Source organism: Homarus americanus, unplaced genomic scaffold (assembly GCF_018991925.1).
Source record: "Homarus americanus isolate GMGI-L3 unplaced genomic scaffold, GMGI_Hamer_2.0 scaffold49667, whole genome shotgun sequence".
NCBI lineage: Eukaryota > Metazoa > Arthropoda > Malacostraca > Decapoda > Nephropidae > Homarus > Homarus americanus.
Genome location: NW_024738608.1, coordinates 7741808 through 7757552, shown reverse-complemented (window position 1 = coordinate 7757552; position 15745 = coordinate 7741808). Strand labels below are relative to the sequence as shown.

At 40.9% G+C, this 15745-nt stretch overlaps 1 protein-coding gene across 2 annotated transcripts; it reads right to left on the bottom strand.

Annotated features, from left to right (window-relative positions):
• Positions 1–4897: 4897 nt before the first annotated feature.
• On the bottom strand, positions 4898–10671 carry LOC121874236. 2 transcript variants are annotated; one of them, XM_042378308.1, is made up of 4 exons: positions 9913–10671; positions 7543–7674; positions 7118–7329; positions 4898–6082 (listed from the first exon to the last, which is right to left on the bottom strand). In XM_042378308.1, the coding sequence occupies exons 1-4, from the start codon at positions 9962–9964 to the stop codon at positions 6071–6073; spliced, it is 408 nt and encodes a 135-aa protein (XP_042234242.1). In that variant the 5' UTR covers positions 9965–10671; the 3' UTR covers positions 4898–6070. The 2 variants fall into 2 exon arrangements, with proteins under 2 accessions (XP_042234242.1, XP_042234241.1); XM_042378307.1 differs by having other exon boundaries at positions 4898–7329.
• Between the last annotated feature and the right edge of the window lie 5074 nt (positions 10672–15745).

The window sequence follows — 15745 nt, the reverse complement described above, 5'->3', positions numbered from 1 at the left end:
ATCTGAATGACAACACTGTATGGTGACTGGTGCCAACTGGGGCAAGGTGTTCCAGTTTGGCCACCATACCCTCCTCGTTTGTTATGATGAGGTCAAGTGGCTTGGGTGTTTGCTCCCCTCTGTAATGTGTCGGGTCTCTCACATGTTGGAACAGAAAATTATCTCTCAGAGTTTCTACAAAAAGAGTAGCAGGATTATTCAAGTCATTCGGGGTTGACTCGTTTCTCCAGTCGATGTCGCCATAGTTAAAGTCCCCCATGATAAGGAGGTGGCTGGGGTTGAGCATCGCTGCATTGTTTATTAAGGTTCTTAAGTTCCTTTGATTTAGTGGGCCACAGTTCGGGGATCTGTAGATACACCCGACGATAAGTAAGTCCCCTCCCTTTAATTTAATTTTACACCACTTGGACTCTTCAAAAACATCCTCTCCCTGTACCCTCGCCTGGCTGGCTCTAAGGTCTTGCCTAGCGTAGATAACCACACCCCTCCTGCAGGATTCTTGAGTTAGGTTCGTAAATGAGTCATATCCAGCAATACTGAACTCACATTCCTCTGGGTCGATTCTCCTGTTCTTGTACAACAGTTCTACAACTCCTACAATATCTGGTTGGTGTACTCTTAATAGTGTTTCAAACTCCTCCCTCTTATCAAGGAACGTGTCAGTATTAGTGTACATGACATTCAAGCCAGAATTTGTTCTCGGTAACGTCTCTGCTCTTAGTAATAAACCCGCTCCACCCACATTCTCAGAAGCTGCAGCATTTGCTAAGTACACTGTATTTTGCAGGGTGTGGTTAAAAATGTCATTGTTTACACGGCGCTCGTTCCCTCCTGTCCGGTCGGCTGAGCTGGTGCCGCCTCCCGGGTGGGGGGTTGAGTGGGTGGAGGGTGCACTGCTGCCCCCTGGCCCTATGTCGGCACACTTGTTTCCACTACCCTCCCCCTGAGTATAACCCATGTGCACCTGTCCCCGTTCCTCCTCGACTCCTCCCTCTTCTGCTTCAAGTCCAGCAGGAGCTTCTTGTGCTGTTCCCTCTGCATTACCGTGCGGTCTGGGTGAATAAATACATCCCGAAATGCCTCGCTCCTTGCTAAGTTTTTTGCCTGCCGGATAACTTGCCATTTTTCCTCCTCACTCCCTAGTGTGATCCTGAGGGGGCGAGGCTTAGCCCCCTGCTTTTGTCCCAGTCTCCTCACATCCTGAGGGGTTGCTGGAATCTTCAGAACCTCTGTGCAAATATTTTGAAACAGCACCTTGTCGTGTGTTTCCTTACTCACAGTTCCCTCTGCCTGGCTCTCTGGGACTCCAAAAACTATTACATTGTTCCTGCGCTGGAGCCGTTCCTGGTGTTCCTCCTCTCCCCTAACAGTAGGTGCGTTAATTTTCATTTCTTCGACATGTGGTGTGGTGGATGTAATCCTAGACAAGGTTCTTGAAACTCCAGGGCACGAGCAGTAGATATATTCAATAAGTGTACAAGACTGGGCGTGATAGCCAACCGATGCAGGAGCGATTACTAGGGACCCCGGACCGTAGGTAGGCCGAGGCCGATCTGAGGGAAATTAGCTAGCCAGGCAAGGGGAGTTGCTAGACATTCCTAGGACAATAAATGAGGTCTTCTAATTACTCGACTAGCGCGGTACAGACATAGTACATCGGGACATAGTAAATGAACATAGGCATTAGACATAAGCATGGACATCAGACATATATGGTACAATGAATGGTAACAAGAGTCCTGGTGTCAGGCGTGTTCACATATCTTGGTATGTACATATCTATACACGACACACTTTTTCAGAGTCCCAATCTGCTGTAGAACCTGTACTGATTCTGCATTACTCTCCCCCCCCCCCCCCCCGTGGCCCTCCTAATACGTCCGCATAACTCCTCTTAGCAACCACCTCCATTCTATTAGCTACTTCCTCAGTCTTAGCAAGGATCTCTTTCTCAACTTGCTCCAGTTTGTCAACCAGCAGGGCTCCTGCTTCATCTATTTTCGTCCCTAGAGAACTCGTTCCCTTATGGATTGCAATCGCTTCATTCACCTTGACTATGCAGCCAGGGCAATACCAGCAACAGCCATCAAGCTTTACGGCAGTTAGTAACTTCCTAAACGTTGCATTAGTTAGGCCTGCATCCTCCATATCCGACGTCTCCCTGCAGTAATCACATATCAAACTCATGGTTGTTGTTGTTGTGGGGGGGGGGGTGCAGACTGTGTATAAATCTACACCTATTTCAAAGAAAATAAAGAGAGAAAAAGTACTTAGCTACTCTCTGTTGCCTATGGAGTTGTCGTCTGCGACTGCGTACACTGTATCTCCCTGTGAATGGTGTATTGTAGGCACAGTTTCAGTCCTTGAGAAAGCACACAATCAACATAAAATTTAAAGTCTCTGTGGCACCTATGACACGACTTGGTTTCAGCTGGCACGGTGCCTTTCCAGCTTGCTTGCTAGTGAGCGCTCACTTTAAGTTATTTACAACTTCAGCGGTCACTGATGACACTATGAACTATCACTGTGTACACTGTATCTCCCTGTGAGTGGTGTATTATAAACACAGATTCAGTCCTTGAGCAAGCACACAAACAAAATAAAATTTAAAGTCTCTGTGGCACCTATGACACGTATAGGCTGGCAGTTGTCCTTACCAGCTCGATTGCCAATATGTATTCACTTTAAGTTATTATAGTCTCTTCTGCATTCACTGATGACAACTATGAACTGATTTAACTGAAGGCACAGTACTACACTCCCTGGTTGGCCTTTATCACAGCCGTGACCACAACACCCTAAAAAATAAAATAAAATAAAAGCTTTGTCATGTGGCAGTGATTGTGGCCTGTGACCCTGGCTGCACCTCCAACTCGGTGGAAATTGAGTTTTCAAAAAATACAATCGTGTCTAGCATGAAAAGTCCGACTTCGATTTACACTTTCACCTCACTAAGACGATCTTGACGAACTTATGTTGTGTTGTGTTGTGCTGTTGTTGTTTTGTGTTGTTGTGTTGTTGTGTCGTGTTGTTGTGTTGTGTTGTTGTGTTGTGTTGTTGTGTTGTTGTGTCGTGTTGTTGTGTCGTGTTGTTGTGTTGTAACAGTTCTTATCATGCACCTTCTTCACGTTACGATAGGTGCTGGATGGATGGGTGAAAGCGTGCCTCTGCGCCTTACATTGTGGTGCTGGATGATGGCTATACTGGTCCTCATGCGTGCATACAAGTGAGTCACACACACACACACACACACACACACACACACCTACTTTTTTTTTCATAATAGTGGCCTCCAGCCTCTCCCAATAGCCACACCTTCGCCACCATTTAATTACCTTAATATTAAATATCCTAATACATAAGTAGCTATCCTATCTGTGTTAAATTAGTTGAGCCACACAGATCTATGCGGCATTCAGTGACTGTAGCCTCATAGTCAATATCTGCGGCAGTTGTCGGAGTTGGGGCAGAAGCTCTCGTTCCCCTGAGGCAGAGCAAAGCCGACCTAAGGAGAGAGAAAGACAGTCGACATCTCATCCAGGCTGTAACATAACTTCTGGGCTGCTGCTTCTGTTCGGAGATCACCTCCGCGAGTCTGGCGTAGAAACATCTTGCACTTGGTCCCATCCCACCAGAAGTTGTGAACACTAGAGGAGTGAAGCTGCCTTGATCAACGTTTTGAATTCTCTCCCCATATGCCCTTCTCTTGTTCTCGTTCCTCCTATGTGCAGCATCGAGAGCTAGGTTACGGTGACTTGCGGCCATGGGATCAAAAATCCTGATGTCGAAGAAAGCTCGCTGTCCCCGCGTCCAGAATCCTCGAGCACTGACGTCCACACGGGCTTCGTTAGATGTGTTTGAAGTCCTGTGTTGGAAGATCTCACCATCCAATGGAAGGAGGGTCGGTTCTCCCTCTGACTCTCTTTCCCTTCCTTCCTGTAACCTGTGCAAGACAAGCCAGGTAAAGACAACACAGGAATTCTTAGTTTGTTGCCTCACACCCAGCTGGTATGAGGGCGAGCAAGAGACCAAAGATTACCGTAGCACGGGGGTTCCCAAACCTGGGGTCGCGACCCCAAATGGGGTCGGAAGGCTCATTAGGTAGGGTCGCAAAGAGGTCATGGGGTCGGTGGGGTCCTTTGGGTCTGCCAGCTTAGGTCACATGGGGAGAGGATGGGTGGAGTAACTCACCAGTCCCTCCCACTCTCCCACCACTAACCACCCCCAGTAAAGAGTGGGGCCGGTCGGTGACTGTCAGGCCAGGTGACAGGTCGCAACATATGATGATTTGATCTTGTCGACACTTGCCAAGCATCGGCAAGATGTCGCAAGATCAAAGGTTGCGACCTATAGGTACCTGGCCTGATACGGTCACCGACCCAGGCCAGGAAACAGGTCGCAACCTTTGCTCTTGCCGACGCTTGTGTACGTATATTGTTCGTGTGCTTTTATTTTTATTAATGTAATCTTTATCTATTCCCGCATTTTGTAATGTTTTGCTTTCAAATAAAAATATGAAGCATCAAGTTCATTGGTGATTATTTCATTGGGCCATTTTGTTCTCATCCAAAACTAATTAAAGGAAAATAAAATATTAAAAAAATTCGTCTCAGGCTACATAAAACAGTGAAAACACAGTGTATCCACCCGCTAACAGTGTATATTGCGATACCCGAGCAACGATCATTACTTGTAGAATATTTACTGGCCAAGTAAGTGTTCATTCTCGCCCCGTGTCTGTTCATTCTCTATCTGTGTCTGTTCATTCTCTATCTGTGTCTGTTCATTCTCTATCTGTGTCTGTTCATTCTCTATCTGTGTCTGTTCATTCTCTATCTGTGTCTGTTCATTCTCTCTCAGTGCCATGCCAGCGTGTGAAGATGAAAAGAAAGACAACTGTAACTTCAAATATATTTACTTATTACAATCGTCGTCTTAAAATAATAGTGATCGTATATAATATTTCTAGAATCAAGACTCCGCCAGAACGATCCTTAACTGAGTAAATTATAGATACAATAAACCATTTACATTATAATATAGAAGGTATCATGACTATAAGGTAAACAAACCACTTTATACAATATTCAACAAGAGCAATAACTGTTAATAAAATAAATAACATGTATAATAAGGTATATAACGATACACACACACACACATATAAATATATAATCACAGGGAAGAATATAGCTGCCTATTTATGATGTGATTAATTTTAAGTATAGGGAGTGTCTACAATATACCAACCATGTTCTCACTGTGATGGCCGATATCTATAACTTTTTTTATTATTCATTCTGTTTCTTTACCTTCCTATATAATTGTATTTTCTTTTTTAAGTATTTTATCCCAAACTATAATTATTATAGCTGTGTCAGGCAGTACGGACGTGTAATATTCCCAGCTGTGTTCGTTATCATGGTTACAGTATATATTTTACTAGTAGTTAGTATTGAATTAAATCAAAGTCGCTTGTGCGAATTCACGCTCTGTGATTGACGTCATAACAATATTCGACTTATATGTGAATTAATACAAGGTTTCTGAGAGTAACTTGGTATCAGTGATGGACTAAAGGTTAAGTCCTACTGAGTTGTGTTAATGACTGAGTAAACTGAGCGTAAGATTTGCGCATTGATAACCCGAGCTAATAATTTATGCATACAAAAAGACACACACAGACATACATACACGTCATGTGTACACCACCACTCAGACCATCAACAAAATACGAATCAAAACCAAAAGATTTTTTTCTTTTTTTACAAAGCACTTGGTCACTTTTGTATCCATTTTTCACCACCCTAGTTCAAAAAGTGCTTGAGCTATTGCCCAAACAAAGAAAAACACAAAACATATAAACAAGTAAACAAACAGAAGAACCAACGAGCTTTACCTTTGAGTATCATATGTACAGGTTCAGGCAGTCTCAACACAGCCAATGAGCGGTCATGTTTTCTTATTAAGTTACGTGCTGTTTTTAAAGTCGCCAGGTGCTGTTTTATGACATCATGTGTTGTTTTTTCTGGTCTGGGTGAATTAGCTCGCACAAGCTCCATTGTGGTTTTTAATAAGGCCTCTGGGAGTATATGAAAAAAAAAAAACATAATTACATCAACAGTATTATGTGCCGTGAGACAACCATAATAACAAATGCCTAATAACAAACATAAAATGCAGTTTTATGATTGACAAACTCTCTCTATCATAACACAACAACAATACTCTTTGAACAAGTTATTTACTCATCAGTTATACAGACACTTTCTAAGATACTAACTAAATGAGGTTTATGGGTAACTTTCTGAAGATTTTCTAGAGACGATGATGAAGTTGCGCCAATCTGAGAGCAAACATGTCACTTATGTAATTTATTATATTTTTTCGTATTGTTTCACTGAACACCCTGAGCCATTATACTAAAATGTTTATATTAATTTATCTTGATATTGTTGTTTTCCCAGTGAGAACATCGTTTCGGTGAGGCAATCTGACACAACGTAAACACCATTGTAAATATACAGTATATACCAAGTTACTCTCTTCACACGACAAACATTTCAAAATTTTATACTTATTATTTCTAACGATGTAACGCTTTATTACGCATTTATTAAGTATTATAGGGAGATAAATGCTTTAATTGCAAGTGTGAATGAGAATGGATGAATAACGTGAATGATTACCCAGTATGTCGAATATGGGTGACGAGGAGTTGGAGGAGTGTGTGGGAGTGAGCAGTGACGGGTGAGAGGTGAGAAAAAGATCAAGATAAGAGATGAGAGGGATGAAGGAAGGAAGAAAAGGGGGGGGGATGTAAAAAATGAAAATATGAATGAGAAGAGGAGGGAGGGAAGGAGGGAGGGAGGGAAGTTAGGCAGGAGGGAAGAAAGAAGGAAAGAAAGAAGAAAGACAAGAAAGAAGGAAGGAGGCTGAGGCTATAGTCTTCCAGGTGATGACATGTGAGGGCGCCAAACACAACTACTTGCAATGGAGGAGAGAAAGCCAAGCGCTACTGATCGTTCGTGCTAGCGATGTGTTTATGTTGTTTTTAATGTAATCTGAAGAAGAGAAAGGGGCACTAAGGGTTGAGAAGAACAACAAGGGGCATTACCAAAGGGGTGAGTAAGGAGAGGATCATCAGGGGTAAGGGAAGTGTAGCAGCCGCAGCCCCTCCACCGTTACAGCCGCTCTCCTTGCAACAGTAAACACAGTCATAGGCCGGGGCGGAGTAGTCACACTGCATCCCAAGCGACGCCTCCTCCTCCGGTGACAGGTTACAAGGGGACAGCGCGCATCCCTTCTCCACCCATTGTCGTCCATCAACTGAAAAAGATTTCGCGGCATAAAGACAGATTTTCAGCTGCACTACAGAGGTAAAAATGATCTACAGCTGCACTACATGTAATTTAATAAGTTAGAGAAGGAGATGTAGAAAGAGGGCAGTTCATCTAGAGAGAGAGAGAGAGAGAGAGAGAGAGAGAGAGAGAGAGAGAGAGAGAGAGAGAGAGAGAGAGAGAGAGAGAGCACACACCGTACCTGTCTTCCTAACGCGGGTCTCACACCTGTCGTACACCTGCTTGTTAGGGCAAGGTTGGAGGTACTCGTCTGTGCAAGCAATGTTATCACTGACATTACACTGATAACACGACAGCTCATTCTTCACGCTCTCTGCGGGGGCAACACAGATTAGTAAATGTTATTGATTGGTAAATGTTATTATTGATTGGTAAATGTTATTATTGATTGGTAAATGTTATTATTGATAGGTAAATGTTATTATTGATTGGTAAATGTTATTATTGATTGGTAAATGTTATTATTGATAGGTAAATGTTATTATTGATTGGTAAATGTTATTATTAATTGGTAAATGTTATTATTGATTGGTAAATGTTATTATTGATAGGTAAATGTTATTATTGATAGGTAAATGTTATTATTGATAGGTAAATGTTATTATTGATTGGTAAATGTTATTATTGATAGGTAAATGTTATTATTGATAGGTAAATGTTATTATTGATAGGTAAATGTTATTATTGATAGGTAAATGTTATTATTGATTGGTAAATGTTATTATTGATTGGTAAATGTTATTATTGATAGGTAAATGTTATTATTGATTGGTAAATGTTATTATTGATTGGTAAATGTTATTATTGATAGGTAAATGTTATTATTGATAGGTAAATGTTATTATTGATAGGTAAATGTTATTATTGATTGGTAAATGTTATTATTGATTGGTAAATGTTATTATTGATAGGTAAATGTTATTATTGATTGGTAAATGTTGTTATTGATTGATAAATGATGTTACTGATTGGTAAATGTTATTATTGACTGGTAAATGTTATTATTAATTGGTAAATGTTGTTACTGATTGGTAAATGTTATTATTGATTGGTAAATGTTATTATTGATTGGTAAATGTTGTTATTGATTGATAAATGATGATATTGATTGGTAAATGTTATTATTGATAGGTAAATGTTATTATTGATTGGTAAATGTTATTATTGAATGGTAAATGTTATTATTGATTGATAAATGTTATTATTGATAGGTAAATGTTATTATTGATTGGTAAATGTTATTATTGATAGGTAAATGTTATTATTGATAGGTAAATGTTATTATTGATAAGTAAATGTTATTATTGATAGGTAAATGTTATTATTGATAGGTAAATGTTATTATTGATAGGTAAATGTTATTATTGATAGATAAATGTTATTATTGATAGGTAAATGTTATTATTGATAGGTAAATGTTATTATTGATTGGTAAATGTTATTATTGATTGGTAAATGTTGTTATTGATTGATAAATGATATTATTGATTGGTAAATGTCGTTATTGATTGGTAAATGTTGTTTACAGCAGTAAACAATAGTTTACTGCTGTGTTTACAACTTTAACAGAATAATGATATTTTCTAGCGGACATATACAGAGATAAAACATAATATTGCATGATCACTTGAAATACTGTGGATGGATAAAAATACGGTTCTTTAACACTACAAAGCTAAGTTATGTATAAAACAAAATCTTTGAAGCACAGAGATCTACAGACAGCATTAGGAATATACTCATTATAAGTAAACAACACGTGACGTCATAGATTGTTATTTTGAAACTTTTCAGATATGAGAAATATTTGCAGGAACCTAAGTTTACAAAAAAGTTTATCCATTATGTGTTGCGAATTTATATTTAGATCAATTTGCGCGCGCACACACACACACACACACTTCACAATTTAATTTCCTGATGTCTGACACTTCCTCTTGTGGAGTCAAAACCGAGGTGCTGATAGTGGAGGAGCAGGAAAAAGAAAAGGAGGAGAGGGAGGAGGATGAGGAGGGAGGGGAGGGGGAGAGGATGGAGGAGAAAGAGAGATGGAGGAAGAGGAGGAGACAGGGAGATGGAGGAAAAGGATGAGACAGGAAGATGGAGGAAGAGGAGTTGGATGAAGATGAGGAGGAAGAGGAGGAGCATGAGACAGGAGGCAAGGGAATAACACAACATAGCACAGCAGCACAGCATAACACAGCCTCTTTAACTAGCTTGATACGGCAGTCAGCTTGAAGTTCACGTTTCTCCCACTAGACTGTCCCGCACCCTCCCATCCCACACTCTCCCACATTCTCTAACAATCCCCCACCCTCTCCCATGAAATAAGCTGGGGTGCCTAATCTTCAGTTGGTCTCAAACTTAAAACTACTCCTCCTATTCTTCCTTCTCCTCTACCTCCTCCCTCTCCTTCTCCTCTTCTTGCTACAATAAACGTTTTTGTTTTTGTTTTGTTACTTCCTGAGTTCGAGTCTGTACGCCGGTCAACTATAAGAGTGAAAAATCTTAGTAGGAAGAAAAAGGGGGAAAAAAAGCCAATGAATCTCACCTGAGAGAGCTAGACACACCCCTAGACACCAAAGCTTAAGAATCAAAGTCATGGTGAGGGAGTACAGCTGATACGCTTCTCTTCCTGTCCTTCAAAATCGGGTTACAAACTGCCTCTACAACATTAATATTTTCAACTCTCCAGATTATCTTATAACAGTAAAAATGTCTTACTTTGTTTATATAAAGACGTACATATAAAAGTGATATAAGACACTGGTAGAAATTAGAGATAATATTACACTAAGGTAACGATAATATGTGGGATTGAAGGCATAGTGAATATAAATGTTTGTATTCAGTTCACATCGTCGTGGGCCTTAGCACAAAGTTATTCAGTACACTCCAGCGACCGACACTCTTAAGTCTCTAACATGGGTGGCTGGGAGGAAGATATGACCTCTCACAGACACACATACACAAACACGTATACGGACACACCGCCGCCGCCGCCCGCAGTCAGTGCAAGAAGGCTGTCTACTGCAGGGTGGCCGACGAGCTTTACTGCGCCTGCGTCGGTTCTCTCTTTCTCTCTCTCTCTTTCACTACACCATTCATTCACTATCTTTCACGTGTCCTTTCCACATCACTTTCTTATTCATTTATTTAAATATACACCTCTCACTAATTCTTCTCCTTAATCACCTCTCACTCATTCTTCTCCCTAATTACCTCTCACTCATTCCTCTCCCTAATCACCTCTCACTCATTATTCTCCTTACTCACCTCTCACTCACTCTTCTTCCTGATCACTTCTCACTCATTCTTCTCCCTAATCACCTCTCACTCATCCCTCTCCTAATCACCTCTCACTCATCCCTCTCCTAATCACCTCTCACTCATCCCTCTCCTAATCACCTCTCACTCATCCCTCTCCTAATCACCTCTCACTCATTCTTCTCCCTAATCACCTCTCAATCATTCTCAACACACCTACTTGCCGTGCTCTGTGTCATGTTAAACATATGCAGCTCTTCCCGAGGTAGTTTTTGGGTAAAGGGATATACTGTACTGTATTGATTATGTAAGGTGTTTAAGCTTAACATTGTTTATGTGTTGTTTAAGCTGGGGATGAGGAGAGTCGTGTGTGTGTGTGGGTGTGTGTGTGTGTGTGTGTTACAATGCGCATCTAAACTTGCAATTAGACGGCACAGTGGGAAAATATGTACAGTCCCCTTCACTAGTGCGTTTGCAGGGACTTGTGCAATGTGGCTGTAACCGCCAATCAGGCGCTTAAAGGATTTTTTGAAGCTTGTGACGTTGGACTCAAACATTATAATTTGGTCAAACCTGTTGGATACAATTCCTTTTAGTATTTCACATAAGACACACATAGGCAATCACATAAATGTCTAATCCAATATATATTTACATAACAATCATAGTTAAGTAATCAGTCTAATCTTAACACTTATAATGAGTACTTAAGTTTCCATATTATTATGTCGTCACAATGATAAACGAAGCAAAGGACACAGTCTATCTGTGTACAAAATAAGTACCAGTTAAACTTACGTGTTGAAAGTCTCAAGAGAAACCAGATTAGGTGTTGCCTGTGGTCTGAATAGCTACAGTGATACACATGGCCGCCTCACCAACCCTCTCTCGATGGGTGAGGGCTGCTGAGTCAGGCGATTATACACAAACAAGCTCCCTTACTACCACCCAACACCTCACCTCCTCTAGGTCTCTCATCTTCAACCATCTCAACACTCTACATACTGTATACGGGCAGGCACACCCAATAAACATGACATGAGGCGTTTATTTATTTTTTTTTTTTTATGGAGATTAGCCCACCCAGGCACAGGTCACTGACCCACATCGGGGCCTAGGGGGCGAAAATGTAATAAAATAATTATAATTATAATTATAATAATAATAATAATAATAATAATAATAATAATAATAATAATTATAATAAAGAACTGCATCAGGAAGAGGGTCTATGACAGCAGCAGGGTGCATGACAGCAGCAGGGTCCACGACAGCAGCAGGGTGCAGGACAGTAGCAGGGAGTACCTGAGGGAGAAAAAAAAAAGGGTGTGTGGGGCCGCACTCAGGCGCATGGGCCCCGTCGGGAGCAGGGGCTGCCAGGCAGAAGCGGAGGAGGGTCCGCGTCAGGTGGAGGTTCCAGGACAGTGGCAGGGGGTACTGCTGGGCCAGGGGCGGCGTCTGAGGCAGGACGGGTGTGCTGGGGTCGGTAGGACGTGGTGCTTGGGGCAGGAAGAGGAGCTGGTGTCTGCTTAGAGAAGCAGTGCTGCTCTAGGGTGTCTAATCTGCGGTGTAGAGACAGTAGCTGTAGACGTAGAGCCGATGAGAGCTGCCTTTGTGTGGATAAGCCAGTCTTCCATGTTGCTTGAAGACTGGGAGAGTGATCGGTTTCTCCTCCATCCTGTGTGAGTGTGAATCTCCGGGGGTCACCATTTGTGGGATATGTGATGTCTGGTTCACACTCAGGATGGGATGGAGAAAGGAAACTCACAATGTGCTCTCTGTATATATATTATATTGGATGTGCAATGCAGCTTGGTGGCTGATGCTGGGAGGAGGCAGCGTGGTTACATGCATGAGTAGGGAGAGCTGGTTGGTGAGGGTGCTCAGAGGAGGACCAGCTTGTGGGTCGTCATGCTCGCCGGCGGGAGCGAGGACCGCCAGGCAGGAGCGGTGGAGGTGGTGTTACTTGAGGACTGGCTGTAGGTAGAAAGAGAGACAGGTCACCACGAGGTCAGGTCTTATACAGTGGAGGTAGGCGTGGCTTAATAGTTGACCTCCATCATGTAAGGTGGCGCTAGTTGACCTCCGTCATGTAAGGTGGCGCTGGTTGACCTAGACCACGAGGCATACACTGGGGAATTCGCGGGGTCGGCTACTCAGCGAAAAACAGCGCTTGTAGGGGAGGAATCCACTGCAATAGCATGCTACCAATAAAGTATAAACCCTTGAATAGAGAGGAATTCGGTGTGGCTTGGGGGGGTAAATAACATGCAAAGAATAACACACACAATTAAACTGAAAAAGAAGTAAAGGAGATAACATGGCCCGGTTTGGTTAGGTGGTCTGAAGGGAGAGGGGGAATGAAGGGGATAAGAGTGAGGAAGGGGATAGGCGGGAGGGAAGGGACAGGAGCGAGGAAGGGGATGTGAGAAGTGAGTAAACCAGACGTATATATTGCTTAATTGTCACACCAGCAGAATGACAAGAGAGGATGTAATAACCTGAATAATATTAACCCTTCTCAGCTTATTTTTCCTCATGATTAAACGACTTAATAATGTACTACAAGAGAGAGAGAGAGAGAGAGAGAGTATAATACAAGATGAAATATCATACCAGTTATGATAACTTTACAGGGCAGATCTAGGGGGGATGGGGGATGTGAGTGAGGGGGAATTACTGGTGTTGACCCCCTCCTCCCTCCCCTGAGATAAAAATGGAACTTGATCATTTACAGAAAACGTTTCTACTTCTCCATCTTCGTGGGTAACTACACTAAAGTCGATGGTGGGCTATGGTGACCAAGTGTTAGAGGTGGGCTGTGGTGGGAAAGTGTTAAGGGGTGGGCTGTGGTAATGGTGTTGGTGGCCAAGTATTAGAGGTGTGAGGGTCACTGAGGTTAATGCATGTAACAGATAACTGTGGGTTGGTCAGGTCAGGTCAGGTGGGTGGTAGGTCAGTAGTGTTTCCCTCCAACCCCCCCCCCCCTCTGGGCTATATCCAGGGAGGATTCCCAGGAGGGATGGGATCACCTGAAGAATCTCCACCCCATCTTATTTTATATGAAGATTAACCACCCTAATGCTAACCAAACCTAACCTAACCAAACCTATCCTAACTAAAATGGTCGATGGAAAACAAGCGATCCATTGCATAACTTCCCTGACTATGAAGCACCACTCTTTAAAGCCACCGGGTGAGACTACAATGAATCCATCTTGCGTGGGTGTTGCAATGACCTAATGATAATATCACTAATCTATCTCCTATAAATGGTTGAGGTGTTACACTGCCTTAACAGATACAGTAAACAAACATTTGAAGCTGTGGGACTAGATACTCCCAAGCTCAGGAAGGACTTGTTAATACAGCATAAATATAATTCTAACAATGCTTGGAACAGTTTAATTAAGATAAAAAAAATATATATATAATGTGCACGAGGAGCTACACACTTAAACACAGAAGGCCTCATGAGAAAATAATGAAAACAGCCAATCATGTATGGATGTCCAATGATGTCATTAATCAACAGCCAATCCAGTGAAGAAGCCCAATGATGTCATTAACCAACAGCCAATCACATGAGTTATAAACCTATGTTGATGTAAGTTATAAATCCAAGGTGTCTGATGTTAGTTATAAAGCCAGACTGAGCTTTCCTACAACACTATCAACTACAACACAAATACTACATCAAAATCTACAGTATATACAGTACCTGAAGGTGATGCTGTATAAAGTAAGGCTTAAACTGACACATGATTCATAAGTTAAAACATCAAATATTATTAATAAAACTTTTATTTAGTATTACAAAAGATAAAAGAGAACAAATACAACATGGATTGCCATATAAACCTTAAGAAAACTGTACATACATTTATTGTCAAAATACTAAGCATATACAGAACTAATATGTGTCAGAAAATTATTTGCAATGACTACTACACATGGATCTAAAATTAACTACAAAAAAATTTGATTTACTAAGGCACTTAACTTCAAATGTAGAATTGTAATACAGTACAGTAAATAAAACTATTACAGGTATTAGTATAATGACAATACAGTTTACTCAATTGATTACTGTACACCCCTGGTCTTCTCTTACTCAAGTACAGTACAGTACAGTACATGGAAATTTAAAAGTAGTAAATGATGACATTGCCTAACAGACCTCCACAACATTAAACCACTAATAAGTCCTCTTCAATATTATTTACCAGTTAGATTTCGTATTCATAATCTCAAAACTCATTTAAAAACATTACTCTCTTTTTCTACAGTCCAGCAAGTACAGCATCATATGAGGACACAGATTATCCATTGAGTTGCAATATAAATTTACATAATCGTTTTGTATTCAGTTTCTAAAGACATTCAATACATTTAACCAAACTTTATTTAGGAGATGCATTCAGAGCAACACTCCTCCATGAACCAGATCAAACACCCCTGTACTGTACTGAGAGTGAGAAACCTGGCAGTGAAAAGAAAAAAAATCTCAATGATCCTTTAGCCACAAACAGTACAGTAATCTTTTCTTACTCAGACTACAACAACTAAACCACACCCAAGTATCTGGTGAAGTAAACAAGTACAGTAGTTAATGATGTACATAAGTATTATGTGTTTGTATATTTTGTGTCTCTCATTCTAAGTTGAGAGGTGCATAAAGTCTTCCCTTAACCATTACCATAACTTTAAAATACTATACTATGGCTATGCTTCCTTTCACAATACTAAACTAGTAATACAAATACCTGACATGGAACCTCAATACCCTACACTGGCATAACAAGTTAGAATTACTGTATTTTTTTCAAATTTCTGCAAATGATCTTAGCAACAGAAAGCACAGGACTGAAGTACTGTACTGTATATACAGATTTCCTTACATAAAGAAAAAAAACCCTAATAGGAAATTAAACTCTTTTGTGAATCTCTCTTTCAAGATGCTACAAGATAATAATAGATAAATTAATAACATCAAGTTAACATCAATTATTCAGCAGAAAACTATCACCAGCAAATAGGGTGTCACATCCTTGAGGCCAATGTCCATCAAGTGTAATGATTCAGACTAAGCATGAACATTGTACAGTATTCTAAAG

Coding starts and splice junctions, on each gene's coding strand:
- LOC121874236 (XM_042378307.1), bottom strand. CDS start 9,964: ATGACTTTGATTCTTAAGCTTTGGTGTCTAGGGGTGTGTCTAGCTCTC. Junction 7,675..9,912: donor GGTGTGTCTAGCTCTCTCAG/GTGAGATTCATT, acceptor TTGCCCCCGCAG/AGAGCGTGAAGAATGAGCTG. Junction 7,330..7,542: donor GACCCGCGTTAGGAAGACAG/GTACGGTGTGTG, acceptor AATCTTTTTCAG/TTGATGGACGACAATGGGTG.